The sequence below is a fragment of the Mesoplodon mirus genome, assembly GCF_964341445.2.
Source record: "Mesoplodon mirus genome assembly, chromosome: 3".
NCBI lineage: Eukaryota > Metazoa > Chordata > Mammalia > Artiodactyla > Ziphiidae > Mesoplodon > Mesoplodon mirus.
Window position 1 is genome coordinate 22,883,828 of NC_138978.1, and position 19,766 is coordinate 22,903,593.

The 19,766-nt window shown below is 42.2% G+C and overlaps 1 protein-coding gene and 1 pseudogene across 2 annotated transcripts; one reads left to right on the forward strand and one right to left on the reverse strand.

Annotated features, from left to right (window-relative positions):
• Positions 1–563: 563 nt before the first annotated feature.
• Positions 564–6,672, reverse strand: SYF2 (SYF2 pre-mRNA splicing factor). Its single transcript, XM_082612558.1, has 7 exons — positions 6,568–6,672; positions 6,240–6,350; positions 4,207–4,332; positions 3,676–3,793; positions 3,238–3,328; positions 1,773–1,871; positions 564–988 (listed from the first exon to the last, which is right to left on the reverse strand). The coding sequence occupies exons 1-7, from the start codon at positions 6,592–6,594 to the stop codon at positions 823–825; spliced, it is 738 nt and encodes a 245-aa protein (XP_082468684.1). The 5' UTR covers positions 6,595–6,672; the 3' UTR covers positions 564–822.
• Positions 6,673–9,618: 2,946 nt separating this feature from the next.
• Positions 9,619–17,759, forward strand: LOC309799093 (pre-mRNA-splicing factor SYF2-like; annotated as a pseudogene). Its single transcript, XR_014296146.1, has 8 exons — positions 9,619–9,622; positions 10,134–10,351; positions 10,477–10,677; positions 13,883–14,006; positions 14,595–14,711; positions 14,822–14,911; positions 15,746–15,844; positions 17,151–17,759. The product of XR_014296146.1 is annotated as a pre-mRNA-splicing factor SYF2-like (transcript).
• Positions 17,760–19,766: the final 2,007 nt, after the last annotated feature.

The following is a 19,766-nucleotide window of genomic DNA, read 5'->3' on the forward strand; positions in this document are numbered from 1 at the left end:
CAGGAGTTACACAGGGAAAAGTGGATAGAAATAAAGACAGAACAAAGATTGGCATAAATTGATAATTATTGAAGATGGGCATTGGGTATATGGGATTCACTGTACTATTCTGTCTTCTTTTGAATATGTTTGGAATTTCCTATAATAGAAAAAATTTTAATGTTTGTGGAATGGAAGCATGTATATTTGTGTATATATAAATGTACAAATATTTGTTTTAAATGATAAATTGTTTAGTAGGGATTCTATTCCACAAGACATTTCCTTTTTTAAAAGGGAACTGTGCATAGTCACTATTCATGGGAGGACAGTTCTGCTACTTCCTGAACGTGGTCCTAAGCAGCCCAGGTAGAGCCTATACCCACCCTCCAGCAGCCACTGCCCCCTTCCTCATCACCGTCCTTAGCTTCGGAGTCTACAACCCCAAATAGTTCCTGAGTCCAGCTCCAGATTTTGTCAAATTCATAAAAACATTCAAAGTAACAATGACTGCATTTACGTATGCTGCCAGCATTCTTAAAGCCAAAATGCTTCAAAGATTCAACAGTCATACACATTTAAAATACATAGAAAAATAATAGACTTTATACAAAGTAGATTTTTACAAAACAAGTACATTACAAGAAATACATCTTATATCCAAGCACAAAAATGTGGAAATATACATGGAAGTAGAAGTTTAAGAAAAAACATTTATTTTTAAATGCTGAAAGGGAAGGCATAGACCGAGTTCTGATTTACTGGTGTAACTCTGAAGAGAACTTCAATTTGCCAGTAGAAATTTTTACTCCATTCTCAAGCTTCTTAACAGTTCCTGAAGGATTAGACAGCTGTTCCTCTTTCCAAATTCTGTTTAATTTCAGCTGTATATTTCCCATAGAATCTTTCTGCCTTCTTGTTGAATTTGGCATTCCTTTCGTTAATGTAGTCAATATCTGCATCATCATTATAAGGACGTCTCCGACTGTATTTGTCTCGTTTTTCAATTCTGGGAGAAGAAAATAATTTATAAAATTCAAAACTGCCTCTTTTTCGGTCTTAATAAAACATGGCCAAATAGAATAGAATCAGTACACTTAAGACTAACACTTAAGGAAGGGGCCAGGGGAAGCTGAGTTTCATCAAGATGAAGTTGAAACTGCCAATTAACAGCACAACCCTGGGTATGAACCATGAAATTTAGTAAATACAAACTCATCCTTAGAATGTTTCTAGAAGAGCAATGCTACACTGCTAGGAACTCGACACATGAAGTATCACTTAACAGAAAATGATTACAACAGTAATTATATTAATAATAACCACAGCTAATATGAACAGAGTACACAGTATATACTAGACACTATTCTTAATCCTTAAGTGTATTAGCTCCTATAATATAAATTCATTTTGCTCTACCTGATCAGCATCAGGAAACACACTCCTGTCAGTATTAAGAAACATAAATATACGAAGATAGATTTACTAGAACATTTGTACTTCTTCAGATCAAAGAGTGGAATGGTCGTTAAAGTAAAAACAAGAATAATTTCTTAAAGAATTATTTTCTTTATAATTTTCAATTATAACAACTCAATTCCATCAATATTTTGCATCTTCATTCCAAATCATAGGCACTCAACCCATCCTTACTGTCTGTCCCCAAAACCACTAGAGATGCTAGGTCAGAAATTAGGAAGTATAATATCTGTCTTCTCAATTCATTCTAAGCGTATTATGTCCATTTTGTCATTAAACGTTTAGAATTTCAGGCTGCTACACGGAGTACTCACTGTTTTTCCAGGTCTACGACCATCCTATCAATTTCCTCTGTGGAAGGCACATGTGTCCCATGAAGAAGACTGTTGGATGTTGGGTAAAACTCTTCTTCACTGGAAAGATGGCAACAGGGACTTGGAGTAACACTGCAAGTGCTCCACGTTTTCAAACTAAACTACCATTCGCGATGAGAGATAAAATACTTACGTATCTTTATACTATGGGATCTTACCTTACCTTTGAAAAGTAACACAGAATTGGAAGGGACACAAGTAAGAAATCACTTACGCCAACACCTTCATTCTACAGATAAAAGAGCCCAGGGCCAGAGGTTAAAGGACTTGCTTCTAGGCTCAGGATATTTCTCTTTCCACTACAGCAGGCCAACAAACTGCAGCATGTTTCTATAAACAGTTTTACTGGGACACAGTCCATTTGTTTATATCTCCTCTACAGGCTGCTGCTGCTTTCACATCACAAGGACAGAGTGGAGTAGCTATGACAGAGACCACATAGCCCACAAAGCCTAAAATATTTACTATCTGGTCCTTTACAGCAGAAGTTCACCCATCCTGGCACTAAAGCATTCTGCGTCCCAAAATATCTGAATAACTATGATAATCTGGGTATTAAACTCTCAACACCCAGTCATAGTACGCTCAGCTAGAAAGATAACCAAGTGGTTAGCTTAACTGCTGTGGATGAGCATAAATAGTGTCATCACGACCAGAAACTCTTTTTTTGTGTGTGTGTGTGGTACGCGGGCCTCTCACTGTTGTGGCCTCTCCCGTTGCGGAGCACAGGCTCTGGACGCGCAGGCTCAGCGGCCATGGCTCACGGGCCCAGCCGCTCCGCGGCATGTGGGATCCTCCCAGACCAGGGCATGAACCCGCGTCCCCTGCATTGGCAGGCAGACTCTCAACCACTGCACCACCAGGGAAGGCCCAGAAACTATTCTTAAACAGCTGTTGGTAACCCATATCCAAGCACTGCAGTCTGTTTGTATTTATGTATGTACGTTTATATACATGCACAAGTACATCAATATCACTTCAGAAGGGCTTCCCTGGTGGTGCAGTGGTTAAGAATCCGCCTGCCAAGGCAGGGGACATGGGTTTGTGCCCTGGTCCAGGAAGATCCCACATGCCGTGGAGCAACTAAGCCTGTGAGCCGTTAACTACTGAGCCTGTGCTCTAGAGCCCACAAGCCACAACTACTGAGCCCACGTGCTGCAACTACTGAAGCCTGTGTGCCTAGGGCCCGTGCTCCGCAACAAGAGAAGCCACTGCAATGAGAAGCCTGTGCACCGCAATGAAGTGTAGCCCCCGCTTGCCGCGACTAGAGAAAAGCCCGCGCACAGCAACAAAGACCCAATGCAGCCAAAAATAATAAAATAAATAAATTTATAAATAAAGTGTAATGTTTTAAAAAAAATCACTTCAGGATGAAAAAGGACTGGCATTAGTCCTGTCAACTTACTGCTTTTCTCTCAGTCTCTCATATGTTTCCATGTCCGGTTTGATCTGTTTGGTCAGCCGATGGTACTGGCGAAGCTGGGCAGCAGCATAATCTAAAAATAAAATGAGAATCGGAAATGATATATTTCCTTGTATGGTCATTACTATTCAGAGAAAAATCAAAATTATTATTAGCAATATATGCACTAATCTAAGCAGAGCCTCTATCCTGAAGATGCTGATAATACAGGCTTTAATTTTAGCACAGTGAATAAAGGGAGCCAGCTGCCTCAAGCACAGCCTTTTTTACTTCTGCCCTATGAGATATGTTTGTATTTTTCTTAGGAGTAAGCTTCTTAGAGAATACTCCATGAAGGGGTATATCCTTTCTTAAAACCAGAAACACTGAAGGCAACGCTTATCTCACAGGCTCATTCAATAAAGTAAAGGTGAGTTTTACCTGAAAATCCCAGGTCAGGATTTTTCCTCCTCTTTTTCCTCTCCCATCTTTCTGCATCTTCTGCACTGATCTCTAGCAACTTCACTTTCTCGTAGTCTTCCCCTCTTGCTGCACATTCCTGAAAAAGAAAAGAAAAAAACTAATGCCTGCCCAAATGATTCAAGCAATTATTTGACCTATTTTAAATAAAGATATCAAGCAATACATTAAAAATGATTAATATTTGAAGGAAATTTGATAATCTGCTATGATATATAAGAAGTGAGTATATCAATCTAAAAGATAATACTTATTCAACATTTTTCAGGTGTCAGACCCTCTTTTAAATGTTTTACATGCATTGACTCATTTAATTCATAATTAACTCAAATAATTATTACAGGCCCCATTTTACAGATGAGAAAACATAGGCACAGAGAGGTTAAAATACTCACCCAAAGCTTGGCAGCTGGTAAAAAGCATTTTTTACTTTCTTAATACTATAGAAAGATTGGATAAACCACTTATGAAAATAGCGGAGTAGTTCCTAACCTTTTTCTTTTCTTCTTCTTGTAGTTCCCATTCCAAACGAGCTTTTTTGGCTTCCCAATTTGCAGGTAACTTAAGTCTTTTATCTTCTTCAACAACTTCCTGGTGATTTAATTTACGAGCTTCATTCTAAAACCATAAACGCAAAAAGGCTATCGGCTGAAACATGAAAATAAATCCAAACAAATATTTCCCTCTTTGAGGAGGGTCAAGACACGCTAACAAGGGGACTCCATTTTACCCTAAAAGAGAACCATCAGAGGATTTTAAGCAAGGAAACGGCCTAATTAGGTCTGCATTTGTATACAGTCAAGAAATGTGTTGAGCTGCACTAGTTTGCTGTGCCAAAGGCCTGGGCGTTAATGTCTCACATTATGAGAAAGATATTCTACTTTCAATTCTCTTTTAATCCTGACTGATGCAAAGAAGCAGCCTCAATTTGGGGCTGGGGGCTTTAATACCTATCATAATATCTCTAACCTTTCCCAAGTCCCCCCTCCTCTTTAGATATTTTAGTTTACATCATGTCAAGTGAAAGGCATTTTCCATTTAAATTACTGGATGTAGAGTCTGTTTTAAAATAACTGCATAAAACAAAATGAGTATACCATCTTAGGGACAACTTAAGTTAGATGTTTCTTGGGTTACAGGCTGGTGGCCGTTAGTCCAGGAAGACATGTCTCTTAATACCCAACCCCATGTTCTTTACACAGTCCCTCCAAGCAAATATGTAAGTGTGTTGAATTCTTTACTAGATTTTTCTGGGTAAAGAGAAAAACCCGGAACATTTCTCTCAACAACCATCCCTCACATACTCTTAGCTCTGGCAATGCCCTCCAGTTGAAGACACCAAGAACACATGTGTAGTCAAACAAAGTTGTGTGTATTGCATTGAAGGAAACAGCAAACCATGGGGAACTGGAGGCATTTCAGTGAGAGGGTGTTAGGAGGAGCCACTTACAGGATTTGAGTTTGTATCAGGTGACTGGAGGGAAAGGTTCAAGGAAGCATGGTTGTGCCCTGGATGAGGCCCTGTCAGAAAGCCAGGGCATGCTATGATCGGGTATCTTCAGTTTTAACACAGGAAGCAGGACTAACGGAGTGAGGCCAGTGCTGTATTTGTCACTGGGGTTAGCAGAGGTGGGTGCTGTGTGGTCCTTTCTGTGGTCTGAACAGTTTTGTTTTTGTCACGCTGTGATAGTCAGAGTGATGTTGGAGTTTTGTGAAACCATGGCCAAGCTATCAGTCAGGCCCCTTTGAGGTGAAACAGTCAAGAGCCGCTTTTTTGTTTCTCAGCTCCAACTGCAGCCAGTTGTTTGCTGGACTCCTATCCTTGATATGAATTCTCTTCCTTTGCATTTGTTCCCTCTGCTTAGATATTTCTTCCTCAAACTTCTTTATTTATAACATCTTAGTCATCTTTATAGCAGTACTTTAGGTGTCACCTCTTATACCAGGCGCTCCCTGGGGGCCCCTAAACTATACCAATCTCTCCTTTACTGCACTCCCAAGGCACTTTGCTCCTAACTCAAGCATGGCATTTATCACAATATAATTTCTAGCTAGAACGTTGTCTCCTCTACTTAAGAGCAGAGGATGTATCTTACTCATCTAGTTCCCCACCTACTAGCTGAACCACTGACCCTATAGACTTCCCGAGATTTGCTGATTATTTTGAATGAAGAGGCAACCAGCTCTCTTACTGGACAAGTTTCTTCCAGTCTCTAGCTCCACATATTTCCCTAGGTAAAATGAAGAGTTTACTAGAATCATACAACACGGAGGCGGTTAGTAACAGAGACCCCCAAACTAGCCCAACTAAGTTAAAACAGATGGGGGTGAAAGAAAGCTTGGTGAAAGCATGTCCCTTTCCAAAAGTGACTACAATGTGTTGACAGGTTGAGAAGCATCGGGACCGAACTTTCATGCAGCTCTGCGAGTCTGTCACACGCGCTGGTGCGGCTTCCTCGTCCCTCCACAAACGCGCACGGGCCTAGCCACGTGACAGGTCTCAGCTGGCCTCTGGGGCGACTCACCCGCTTCAGGTGCAGCTCCCGGAATTTGCGCAGTCTCTGTTCGCGCTTCTGGGCGGCCAGCTCCTCGGCCGCCGCAGGGGGCTGCTGTTCCTCCGCGCCGTCTACCGGCACCTGCGGCGGAGGACAGGCTGGAGTTGGGGCCGGTTAGGCTTCTCCCCGCAGAGCCCAGGCGGATTACCCGCGGGTCCCGACAGCCCAGGCCGACCCAGGCCCCAAAGTATCTGCGCCTTCCTGGCCCGGCACACAAGCACCTCCTCCACCTCTCGCCCTTGCCGTCCCTCAGAGCCCTCCCCAACTAAAATACCTGGAAAGAGCCGGCAGCACTTACCTTCTCTGCTACAGTCGCAGCCGCCATCACAACCTTTCCTCGCCCACTTCCGGCAACAACCCAGAGCACTTCCGCCAGCCTTCGTACTGCAGCGTCAATACAGATTAATAACCTACTATAAGCCCCGCCCCTTCCTGTCAGCCTCCGGAATTTAGGACCAATCCCTGCCCCTCTTGGCAGTGAGACGTTTTTCAATTGGGCAGGGCCTTGCGCAGCCGCAAAAGGCCTCAGAGGCGGGGGCCGGAAGGGTGGAGGCTAAGAGAGAAACGCTGGGGGTTTCGGTAGAGGGCGGCTAGGGAGGAATGGTGGAGTTGGGAGCCTCGTGGAAAGTCACCTCAACTGTGTGCTGCGAAAAGTGCTTTCCATTCAGCGCTTAACCTGTGTCACCTCTTCCGAGGCAGGTCTCCCCTGACTACGTTGTCTCGCGTAGGCCCTTAGTACTGTCATATGGTACCATTTTCATTCTCTTTAATATATGTAAGATGTTTTTCTCGTCTGTTCGTTTTCTTTTCACCCCAACGACGTGGTAAACTGCAGGAGAGCAGGACCCGTCCCATCCTGTTCGTTCTTCCATGCTCAGCGGTGAAACTGCGCCAGAATTAATAATAGTGCTAAAGTTATTAATATAATTCAGTTAAGGTGCTGGATACAAGAGAAATACATGAAAATAATTTTTTTCTTCACTAAAACCATTAATTAGATGTGGAAATGAAAAAGTAATCCCCCAAATGAAAAGATACCTGGGTATAAGATTTAAACGGTAATATGAAGAAAAATACGAAATAAAGTACAAAGAAATTAAATTTCAGTAAGTGATGAAGGATTTTCTGATTGGAAGACAATAGAAAAATAATATCACAAAAGAGTATCTCGAATGAGTATAAATGTAATATTATTCCATCAATCTCAGTGGGTTGTTTTTGTTTTTTTGGAACTGTAAAATGTTGTGACAAAAATCTGAAAGTTCAGTGAAACACTATCGGTGAGCCTGTGAAGTGCTACCAACCAGTGTTCTTGGATTCTTTAATCAATAGAAATTGATGAGGCCAGATGAGGAATTCAAGCAAGGCTTGAATTGGGACTCTTGCTGCAGCAGGAGGGAGTGAAAACAAGTAACAGGTGCCCTTGTTAGCTCCCTGAGGGAGTGGTGGAGAGGGGGCACGCTAGCTGGTCCTTTTAAATGGTAGGGGCGGATCCATAGGTTGGGCCAGAGGGTTGGCTTAGGTGGTCTGCCCACCTGCTTGGTGGTGCTGTGTTCAGGGATCATGCTGCAGTAGACTGCTTTTGCTCCTGATATCTCAGAAGTGGCAGTTGGGTTTTGGGCCTTTGTGTATTGTGTGGTTCATAATTTGCCCCAGCTGCTCATGTACCCAGTTATATTTAGTCCCTTATTGTTTCCTTGTGGTCCCAAGTCCCAGCCTGTCTCAGTAGGACTGAAAATTGGTACAACCCTTAGGGAGAGCAATTTGGCAATATCTATAAAAATTACAAAGGCATCTAATCTTTGACCCAGCTATCTGGGAATTTATCCTACAGGTACAATTGCACAGGCATAAACTGACTTACGTACAAGGTTGTTCATTTCAGTTTTTTGTAAAAGCAAAAAATTGGAAACAACTCAAATGTCTGTCAATAGAAGACCGGTTAAATACATGATGGTACATTCGGGAGAAACTGTAAAAAGGAATGGGGCAGGGAATTCTCTGGCGGTCCAGTGGTTAGGACACTGTGCTTCCAATGCAGGGGGCATGGGTTCAATCCCTGGTCGGGGATCTAAGATCCCACAAGCCATGCGGCACAGCCAAAATAAGTAAATTAATAAATAAGGAATGGGGCAGCTCTCTGTATACTAATTTGGAAAGTTCTCCAAAGTATACGAAATGAAAAATGCAAGGTACAGAACTGTGTATATGGTTATAGTATGCTACATTTAGGAGGCAATGGGCAGGGTTAGGGTTACTAAGAACATATTTTTGCTTTCCAAGAAGCTAATATAAGTGATAATCTGGGGGATTTACTATATATATACATATATAATTCAAATCATATTAATATATTTCCAATTCCAAAATTAAAAATTAATTTTTACAGAAACAGCCAAGAGTAGTTTTGGAAAAAAAACTGAGAAGGAACTTACCTTACTAGGAATTAAAACTTAATAAGAGGCTTCAGTAAAAACATTTGCACAGAAAATGACACATAATTGGAACAGAATAAGGTCATGGGTTCGGTCCCCATATGGGCCACCAAAAAAAAAAAAAAAGGAACAGAATAGAAAGTTCACAAGTGGATTTAGTGGGAAAGTCATGCTTTCTAGAATAGAAGAGAATAAATGGTCAGGATATCTATTCCCTGACTGGATTATGGGTTGGCTGCATTTCTTTAGTCACATCTTCTGTCTGAAGACTTTCTCCTATCCTATCCTTCCTTCTTCTTAGGATTAGGGGTAGCAATGGCTCCCCCTTGTTGCTAGCCCTGGAATGCTTCACTCTTTTGTTGGTTTCTCTTAACCCAGTCTACAATTTTGTAAACAGTCCCTTTATTAAACTCTCCTTAATTACTTGGTTTGAGTATGTAGGGCTTTGACGGATAAAATATTTTTACAAACCGTGTAATTCTGGTTAAGTGATCGTACTGAAAATAACTGACATTTCTGTATTCCTAAAGAATAAAAATACGTGTTACGACTGCTCTGTCAAATCATCCATAATGTAGAAAAAATATAAGCTTATGACTGCTAGATTTGCTGCTTTCATAGTTGTTAAGAAACTTGTCTCATTTAAATTAACTGCACTAAACAGTCAATTCCACGCTTATTTAATTACATTTATGTAGGCACCACAAAGAAGAAAGTATGAAAAGCTGTAACAGGGGACACTGACCCTTAAGGTGGTGAAGGTTAGGGCTTCCCTGAAGAAAAACATTTAAAGACATCTTAGGAGGAGGACACACCTAATCCCAACTGGTATATTGGTCATTTGCCATGGGCCAGGCACAAGTCACAAATATTTCACAAATATTGTCGAATTTTTCCTCAAACTACTCTGTAACATGGGTATTGTCTTATTATTTTTTCATAGATGATGAACCAAAGAATAGACGAGTTAAATAGAGAATGGTTATACAGTTCATTACTGAATGAATGGACAGATATACGAAGAATGGTGTCCTATGCAGAATTTTGAGAAGTCAATATCTCACATTAATCCAAGAAATCTTTCTGCATCTCGGAGATGCTTGAGGAAGAGATCCCAAATACCCTCGGTCAATTTGTTCCTTCCTTTCTTCATTCAAACAGTTCGGGGCACAGGGAATCCGCTCTGAACAAGACAGAAATAGATCCTGTCCTCTTGGAGCTTCCGTTGTACCGGGCGTTGTACCGCCACGCAAAGGTTAAGACAGGATGCTGTGATGGTGCCTGTAGGCCTGCTTTGGTCACTTGATGGGCACAGTCTGTGCTCTGGGTTGCTTTCTCACACTTTTGGTGGCGTTTTCTTCCTTTTACCCCTCTTCCTCGAGCAACACGCTCAGACGATTCCGCCGCGCTGCCCTGGTTCTCCACTCAGTGCGCCTGCGCCCAAGCCTGGCCCAATCGGATACAGCCCAAGGCTGTATCGAGGGCGGGATTGGTTCCTCAGCTGGGGAAGCAGAAAAGGGCGGGGCTTTGTCCAGAAACCTGTGGCTGCTGGCTGACAGAAGTGAGTTGGAGACTCGAAAAGTTGTCGCAGGAAGTCTGGGGGAAAAACGCTACCGGGTGATGGCGGCAAAGGCTAAGGCAGAGGAGGTGGGTGGGGCTGGTCTTGACCAGCGGTTGGGAGTGTAGGAGCGTTTGCGGCTAGACGAAGAGGTGGTGCCAGGGAGGCAGAGAGGGGGGCGCAGACACTGTGGGGTCGGGGTCAGCGGTGAGAGCGCCCGGCCTGTCGGGAACCGCGGGGAATCACCTGGGCCGTCCGGGAAGAAGCCGAACCGGCCCCGCCTCCAGCCTGTCCTCCGCCGCAGGTGCCGGTAGACGGCGCGGAGGAACAGCAGCCCCCTGCGGCGGCCGAGGAGCTGGCCGCCCAGAAGCGCGAACAGAGACTGCGCAAATTCCGGGAGCTGCACCTGAAGCGGGTGAATCGCCCCAGAGGCCAGCTGAGACCTGTCACGTGACCAGACCCGTGCGCGTTTGTGGAGGGACGAGGAAGCCGCACCAGCGCGTGTGACAGACCTGCAGAGCTTCATGAAAGTTCGGTCCCGGTGGTTCTCAACCTGGAATCACACTGAAGTCACTTTGAGAACTTTTAAAAGCTAGACATGCTTAGGCCTCACTTCCAGAGTGTCTGATTTGATCAGTTTCTAAACACAGACGTTGGTTTTTTTGTTTTGTTTTTTGTGTGTGTGTGGTACGCGGGCCTCTCACTGCTGTGGCCTCTCCCTTTGCGGAGCACAGGCTCCGGAAGCGCAGGCTCAGCGGCCATGGCTCACGGGCCCAGCTGCTCCGCGGCATGTGGGATCTTCCCGGACCGGGGCACGAACCCGTGTCCCCTGCATCGGCAGGCGGACTCTCAACCACTGCGCCACCAGGGAAGTCCCAGACGTTGGTATTTTTTTAAGCATCCTCTCCTCGCACCCTCCTCTCAGCTCAAGTGATTCTGTCAAACCTTTCTTTTTATGGAGGGGGATACCGTGGACCAGAAATGGCAAGTAACTTGTCTGTTGTCACGCAGCAAGTTGGCGTCATTCATCCAAAAACAGCCCCTCCCCTAATGGCCTCTAGTGTGCTATAGCCAACTATCAACAGATGGTGTTGATACAGCAGTAAATATGGTAAGGCTTCTGCCCAGTTATGGAGGCAGATCCGTAACCAATAATTACTTCACGACTTGGTAAATGGTATGTTAGAGGGAAGAACAAAGTGCCTCAGAAGTGCAGAGAAGACTGACAACTAGAGACTACGGTGACAACTAAGCTGCTTGAAAAATGAGTAGGATATTATTAGGCAAGTAAAGAGTTTGGGGAAGTGTATAGAACAGTAGGAACGAGAGCAAAGGAAAAGTCCTCATTAGGATAGGAGGTCAGCAGGCAGCTGGAGACAAGAGGAGGTATGTGTGAGGATGGTAGTTATCTCTATTTGTGCAGAAAAACGCATTCTAAAAACTAGTGGGACATACTTAACTCAATTGAAATACTGTAAAAAAAAAAAGGAGGCCGGATGATATGTGAAGAAGCAATGATATAATTCAAACATCCCCCTTTTGCAGTTTTTAATGAGTCACTGGATCACAGTCAGTGGCTGTGAACATCACAAAAAGGATAAAATCAGAGATTATGTGTCTCCTGATAGAAGTATGTAGCACCAGTTTCATATAAGTAGACTTGCTAAAAATAAATCTAACCTGAATTGGGGACTTCCCTGGTGGTCCAGTGGTAAAGAATCTGCCTTAAAATGCAGGGGACGCGGGTTCAGTCCCTGGTCGGGGAACTAACATCCCACGTGCCACAGGGCAACTAAGCCCACGTGCCACAACTACTGAACTCGCGCACCTCAACTAGAGCCCGTGTGCCACAAACTACAGAGCCCACACGCTCTGGAACCCGCATGCCACAACTAGAGAAGAGAAAACCCGCACGCCACAACTAGAGAGAATCCCGCACACCACATCGAAAAATCCTTGCATGCCTCAACAAAGATCCCGCGTGCCGTAACTAAGACCCGACACAGCCAAACATAAAATTAAATAAATAAATAATAAATAAATCTTAAAATAAATCTAACCTGAATTGGATGAAGCCACTAGATCTACTGACCAATTTACAGGAAATACGGGGGTCAAAAAATACGTTATAGGACATTATAGGGAGGCAACTAGCAGATGCCACTTTGGGAAACAATAGGACAGTCAACACAGTCATTTTCAAACTCCTCAGAAAAGCAATGGATAAAAAAGATGGAAAAGGAAACTATACATTAAATAAACCTTAAGAGGGGTACATACATATTGACTAATCGCAACATGTGGGACTTGTCTGAATTCCAATTCAAACAAATTGTAAAAATAATAACACTTATGAGACAATCAGGAAAATGTGAACACTGACAAGATATTTGATAATAAGGAATTATTTCGGGAGTGTGCTGATGGTATTGTGGTTAAAGAGATGTTACAATATTATAGATAGAAAAGAAAACCAGCTAGAAATCAGGAAATTTGGGTTCTTGGCCTAACTCTGCCACTAACTCTGTCACCTAAAACTTTCTGAACTTCATAGATAATAGAATTAGATTGTAATCCTTCTCATACCACCTTCATGGTTTATACTGTAAGTGTGACCACCTGTCCACTTGCTCAGTGTTTTTATTTTTTTAATAAATGTATTTATTTTATTTTTGGCTGCATTGGGTGTTCGTTGCTGCACGTGGGCTTTCTCTGGTTGTGGTGAGCGGGGGCTACTCTTCATTGTGGCGCACAGGCTTCTCATTGCGGTGGCTTCTCTTGTTGCGGAGCATGGGCTCTAGCCACGTGGGCTTCAGTAGTTGTGTGCGCAGGCTCAGTAGTTGTGGCTCGCGGGCTCTAGAGCGCAGGCTTCAGTAGTTGTGGCACTCAGGCTCAGTAGCTGTGGCTCGAAGGCTTTAGAGCGCAGGCTCGGTAGTTGTGGCACACGGGCTTAGTTGCTCCGAGGCATGTGGGATCTTCCCGGACCAGGGCTCGATCCCATGTCTCCTGCATTGGCGGGCGGATTCTTAACCACTGCGCCACCAGGGAATGCCCCCCTCTGTTTGTTTTTAAAGGGAGACTAAATGAGGTGTTAAGATAGGTGTTTTTAGAGGTGTTAAAACTGAAACTTTGTCTTCAACCCAATCTGAATTAAAAAAGGAATGAGAAATGGAATCACTTTCTCAGTATGTGACTGACATTCAGTAGTATCTAAAATCCTCTCAAGTACCTCTGTACAGTGGATCTCATACTTTGGGAAATGCTGTTTCAATCCAATCCTAAGCGACTTGCTTACATCACACAGCCAGGGAGTAGTCAAATCAGTATTTCTCAGGCCTTCTTACTCCCAAACTATTGCTCTTTCCATCTTTACCACATGGTTCCTTGAAGGCAGTAAAATAATACTTAAAGGTATAGATATTGGTGTTTACCTCTCTTCCCCCTACATGAAATCTCTTCAGTACAAACACACTCGCACACAAACTTCTCCAGTGGCTCCCTTCCTTTCAGGATAAAATCCATAAGTCCATTTTGGATGGCCTACCATACAAGAAGATAGGTAACATTTATTTGGATTTGTTTCCATACCTCTGCTGACAAACTTTGTGTCCTGGTGGTAGAATGAAGCTCGAAAATTAAATCACCAGGAAGTTGTGGAGGAAGATAAAAGACTTAAATTACCTGCAAATTGGGAAGCTAAGAGCTCGTTTGGAATGGGAATTGCAGGAAGAAGAAAAGAAAAAAGTAAGTACACTCGTGCCACCTTCATAAGCTGTGGATTCAAATATTATACTGTGTTTTGTTCAGGTGGTATATTGCATGGTAGTTAAGCATTAAGCATTCCAGCTCTGGTTTCCTCATCTGTACCTTAGAGAGTTGTGAGAATAAAATATGTAAGACATTTACAACACTGCCTGGCACATAGTTACAGCCACATAATGGATATTAGGGTAAAAGGTTAAGCTACAGTAACAAAAGCTCCAACAATAAGAAAAGGTAAACCTTATGAGTCTCTCCTGTATCAGTTCCCAGTTGAGCAGCCCAAGTCACCTGGCCTGATGCAGCTGCAAGGGACGTTGAGAAATGGGCGGCCATGAGCCCAGAAAGGAAGCGAGAAAGGATTTTGATGGACATCTAATGTGTCCCCTCCACAGCTATTTTTGGTGTCAGTTTTATAGATGTATTATTTCTTACAGATATAGCAGATTCCACAATTTTCTTTGTAAACTGGCCATTTTACTGTCTTGATGGCAGTCTTTAGGCCTTTGATTTGAAAGGAATTAAGGAATTGTATAAGGCAATAAAGCTAATGTTTTTTTTCCCTCGTTTTAGGAATGTACAGCAAGAGGGGAAGACTATAAGAAAGTGAAGTTGCTAGAGGTCAGTGCAGAAGATGCAGAAAAATGGGAGAGGAAAAAGAGGAGAAAAACCCCAATCTGGGATTTTCAGGTAAAAATGGCTTTTACTTTATTGAATGGGCCTATTAATGGCCCATTTAACAACAAGTCTAATAATGCCCCACCCAACATCTAAAATAGTATGGGTTCTCATTTTTTCAGATTATGCTGCTGCCCAATTACGCCAGTATCATAGGTTGACAAAGCAGATCTGACCTGACATGAAACATATGAGAGACTGAGAGAAAAGCAGTAAGTCGATGTGATTTAAAAGCATACATTATATATGTTACTGGAAGGCCTTGAATTTAAGAGTGCTGATTCTGGAGCTTTGCTTCCTGGCCTTGGGTCCTGACTCCACCACTTAGTAGCTGTGTCACACAATTTTTCTCTGTTTCCTCATCTGTAAATAGGGAATAACAACAGTGCCCACCTCACAGGGTTATTATCAAGATTAAATAAATTCATACAATGCCCTCAGTCAGTGCTTGGCACATAGAAAGCACTGTATATGTATTGGCTATTATTTGTTATCATTATTACTGTTGCTATTACCCTTATCCACAGGTAAGGGACACAGTAATACTTTCTTTCGTCATGCACAGTAAACAGTGCTAAACTGCACTCCTTACCTAATTATGTAAGACAGGTACTGTGCTAAAGATCAAGACTGTTTTAATAGTGATAGTGTAGAGAGTGGAGAGGGCTGTAAATTGTGCCCTCAATTGAGCATGTTACTCAAGCTCTCCCACTGTATGAACTTCGTTAATTCCATTAACCTGTGGTCAGCTAACTCATTTGGGCTTTGGAGGGTTTTTTTTTTTTGGTCACACAGCATGCAGGATCTTAGTTCCCAGATCAGGGATCGAACCCACGCCCCCTGCAGTGGAAGCATGGAGTTTTAACCACTGGACTGCCAGGGAAGTCCCAGGAGTAGATATTTCTTAGATATCTTTTCTTTGGTCTGAATTCTATTTCTTTGAAATAAAGTATCTCAAAGTTTTCCACTTTTGACCACTAAACATTGTCCAGTTCTGAAGGTATAGGATCTTTTTTTGTGTTACTCACCACTTCACTCTTTTTCAGTGGAGAGGAGTTCTACCCAACATCCAACAGTCTTCTTCATGGAACACATGTGCCTTCCACAGAGGAAATTGATAGGATGGTCGTAGACTTGGAAAAGCAGTAAGTACTACAAATGCAGCCTAAAGTTTTAGTAGTGATTCATGCTTAATAACAAAATTAACTATATGGTCTTGAAGTGTAGCAACTGGATTGAAGTTAAGGAACTTTTGAATTATTAGTTTGAAGAATGGTCCCATTCACCACCACTTTTATATGTGTGTGTGGGTTTTTTAAACATTTTTATTGGAGTATAAGTGCTTTACAATGTTGTGTTAGTTTCTGCTGTATAAAAAAGTGAATCAGCTATATGTATACATACATCCCATATCCCCTCCCTCTTGCGTCTCCCTCCCACCCTTGCTCTCCCATGCCTCTAGGTGGTCACAAAACATCAAGCTGATCTCCCTGTGCTGTGCAGCTGCTTCCCACTAGCTGTTTTACATTTGGTAGTGTATATATTTCAATGCTACTCTCTCATTTCGTCCCAGCTTACCCTCCCCCCACCCCACCCTCCTCCTCAAGTCCATTCTCTACATCTGTGTCTTTATTCCTGTCCTGCCCCTAGGTTCATCAGAACCATTTTTTTTAAGATTCCATATGTGTTAGCATACAGCATTTTTTCTGACTGACTTCACTCTGTATGACAAACACTAGGTCCATCCACCTCAACTCCAATTTCGTTTCATTTTATGGCTGAGTAGAATCCCATTGTATATATGTGCCACATCTTCTTTACCCATTCATCTGTCAATGGACACTTACGTTGCTTATATGTGTTTTGAATGGGGTAACTACTAGGCAGAATCTACAGAGTACGTATAAAAATTCTCTCAATGTAATATGTTACCACTCATATTTCAGCATGAACCTGGGTAATTTCCCAAACTTCAGACCAGATCATCTGATGATACTGTTAACTTAAAAGATTAAATTCAGGAAGAATGCTCATTGAACATATATCCTTGTAGGATGCTTTCTAAAGATATTGCTTTCAGTCTTAACTATTAAGAACAAAAAGGAGGGACTTCCCTGGTGGCACAGTGGTTAAGAATCCACCTGCCAGGAACATGGGTTCGATCCCTGGTCCGAGAATATCCCACATGCCGCAGAGCAACTAAGCCCGCGAGCCACAACAACTGAAGCCTGCGGTCCTAGAGCCCATGCTCTGCAACAAGAGAAGCCACTGCAATGAGAAGCCCATGCACCACAATGAAGAGTAGCCCCTGCTCACTGCAACCAGAGAAAAGGCTGCGCACAGCAACGAGGACCCAACACAGCCAAAAATAAATAAATAAATAAATTTATTTAAAAAGAAAAAACAAAAAGGAATGCAGCTTTGAATTCTGTATATTTGTTTCCGTTACAGAATTGAAAAACGAGACAAATACAGCCGGAGACGTCCTTATAATGATGATGCAGATATTGACTACATTAATGAAAGGAATGCTAAATTCAACAGGAAGGCAGAAAGAGTCTATGGGAAATATACAGCTGAAATTAAACAAAACTTGGAAAGAGGAACAGCTGTCTAATCTCCTTCAGGAACTGTTCTGCCAAATTGTACCAGTAAATCAGGACTCTTTCCTTTTATAATTTGTAAAGACGTGTTCTACAAATCTGTGTATTTTCATACTTATATATTTATTATTCATTTGTTTTAGAAAAATCTGTCTTGTATTTCTGTGTTTGAAGTGTGTGCTTAATGTGTGCACTCTGCTAGGCTTAAAATCCTTAGATACGAACACAAGTCATCATCATGCTGAAATCTGTCATACATTTGACTTGACCTGGAGTTGAACTTGGGAGCTTCAGAGGTGAGTTGCTAAATTGGCACTAATTCTTCTTATAAGCTATGGTAGGTACTGAAAGGAAGGCAGTGGTCACTGGAAATTCAACCGAATCCCTCCTTGCTCCAAGAGGTCACAATTAGCAGGTGCTTGCCTGTCCCATGTTCTATCCCATGGCCCAGGTGCATTTATGGGGCAAGCATAGAGGGTGGGAGACTGATTCTCCAATAGCATTTTACAAATATGCCATCCTTCAAAAAGCAAATATCCCTTGGAGAAAGGTAAGTTAAAACACTTGGTGAAAGTATTATTAAAATACACATAATACAATCTTTTTTTTTAAAGGCTAACTGGAATTCTAACCTTATTTCAACTGTAACTAAAAAATTAGGACATGCGATTTTAGTAGTAATTACGGGAAACAGGATAGAAAACCTGAAGTCAGGAGCATCCCATGAAAGTGAAGATTATTTGTGCCATGTTACGTGAATAAAAACATGCCTAGGATTGAGATCAGTATAAGCTGGGCACACTTATTGATCAATGAGTAGGAAGCTCTGATTTAGCTAATGACAGGCTTATAAAGATGGTAATATAAATGCTAATAATAAAAGTATATTCAGTGTACTGTGAATAGGGAAATTTTAACATTGTGGTACAGTCATACAACTATAGAATGAGACAGATCTAACATGAAAAGATGCTCTTACCTATATAAAGAGAGGTTTGAACAGGCATAGAAAAAAAATCCAGGATGTGCACCATACTACTTACAGTGATTGCTCCTGGGAATGGGAACAGATGTGGTAATTTTACTTATTTTTTAAAATAATTTGTCACAGGGCTTCCCTGGTGGCGCAGTGGTTGAGAGTATGCCTGCTGATGCAGGGGACACGGGTTTGTGCCCTGGTCCGGGAAGATCCCACATGCCGCAGAGCGGCTGGGCCCGTGAGCCATGGCCTCTGAGCCTGCACGTCCGGAGCCTGTGCTCCGCAACGGGAGAGGCCACAACAGTGAGAGGCCCGCGTACCGCAAAAAAAAAAAAAATAATAATAATAATAATAATTTGTCACAAATACACACCCATGCTGCCCAATCTTATCAAGAGTAATAACATGCCAGTAGTTTTTTCTTCTCCTGTATTTTCAAAGAAACATTTAATAATACCTTTCTACTAAGGGAAAAGGAGGGGAGGGAAAAATTAATAGGTCTTCAAAGACATCATACTGACTTGGGTTTAAATGACAAATAGGATTTCCCCAGAGGAGAAAAGCGCTCCCAGTAGCCAACCAAAAAAACAGATGTCAGTATGATCTGAACACTACTCTGAAGGTGACTAGGTGGATGGTAAAAGCCACTAATTCAAACAGGCAATACTGTAATAAGCTCAGTATAGGAAAGGTTGATTTTGAAGAGCTGAGGCAAGCTTTGGAAACTAGAGTTCAGAAATTGATACTCTTCAGTTAGTAGATGGTAGTTAAAGACAGAGTGGAGGAAATTAGCAAAAGAGCTTGTAGAGGGAGTAGGCTAAGGATAGAATCCTAATAGTGGGCAAAGGACAAAAAGCCACTGTAGATAATGGAAGAGGTCAAAGAAAAGACAAATGCATGGAAATCTCTGCCTGAATGACAGAAAAATTTGAGAAAGGACTCCATGAAGAAATAGTGAAAAGTGAGCCCTCATAAGAACAAGTTTTATTTTGCTAGGTAAGCTTAGTAAGTGCTTCAGCAAAGAAAACCAAAGGACAGCATGCTGTGGTTAGTTCAGTAATCATGGCTTCTCTAGAAAAAAAGCAGAGCATTACACACCTGAACCTACAATCTAGGGCTGTGCTTTCCAAAATGGTAGCCACCCACCGTATGTGACTAGTGATCATCTGAAATGTGACTAGGGCAAATTGAGGTGTGCTTTAAGTGTAACATACACACTGAATCACAACACCTACCCCAAAAAAGTAAAATACCACTTTTCTACATTGTAACTATTTTAACATCTACTGGGGTAAAAAACGAATTCACCTTTTTACTTTTCATTGAAGCTCTCCTTTCTATTGGACAGCACTAAATCTAGTCTCCTGGTACAATTTCTCACTGTCAGCGCTTGCTTGCTATATTGTCCACAGGTTATGTAATGACGTGGTATCACACCTGGGCAACTGCATCCCACTTATGTAATGACAGGCAGTCTGGGAATAC

Excerpts from the sequence above, each read along its gene's own strand:
- SYF2 (XM_082612558.1), bottom strand. The coding sequence starts at position 6,594 with ATGGCGGCTGCGACTGTAGCAGAGAAG. Across the intron at positions 1,872-3,237 it reads GAGAGACTGAGAGAAAAGCA|TGAAGAAGAGTTTTACCCAA; the intron begins GTAAGTTGACAG and ends CCATCTTTCCAG. Across the intron at positions 989-1,772 it reads GTCGTAGACCTGGAAAAACA|AATTGAAAAACGAGACAAAT; the intron begins GTGAGTACTCCG and ends TTCTTCTCCCAG.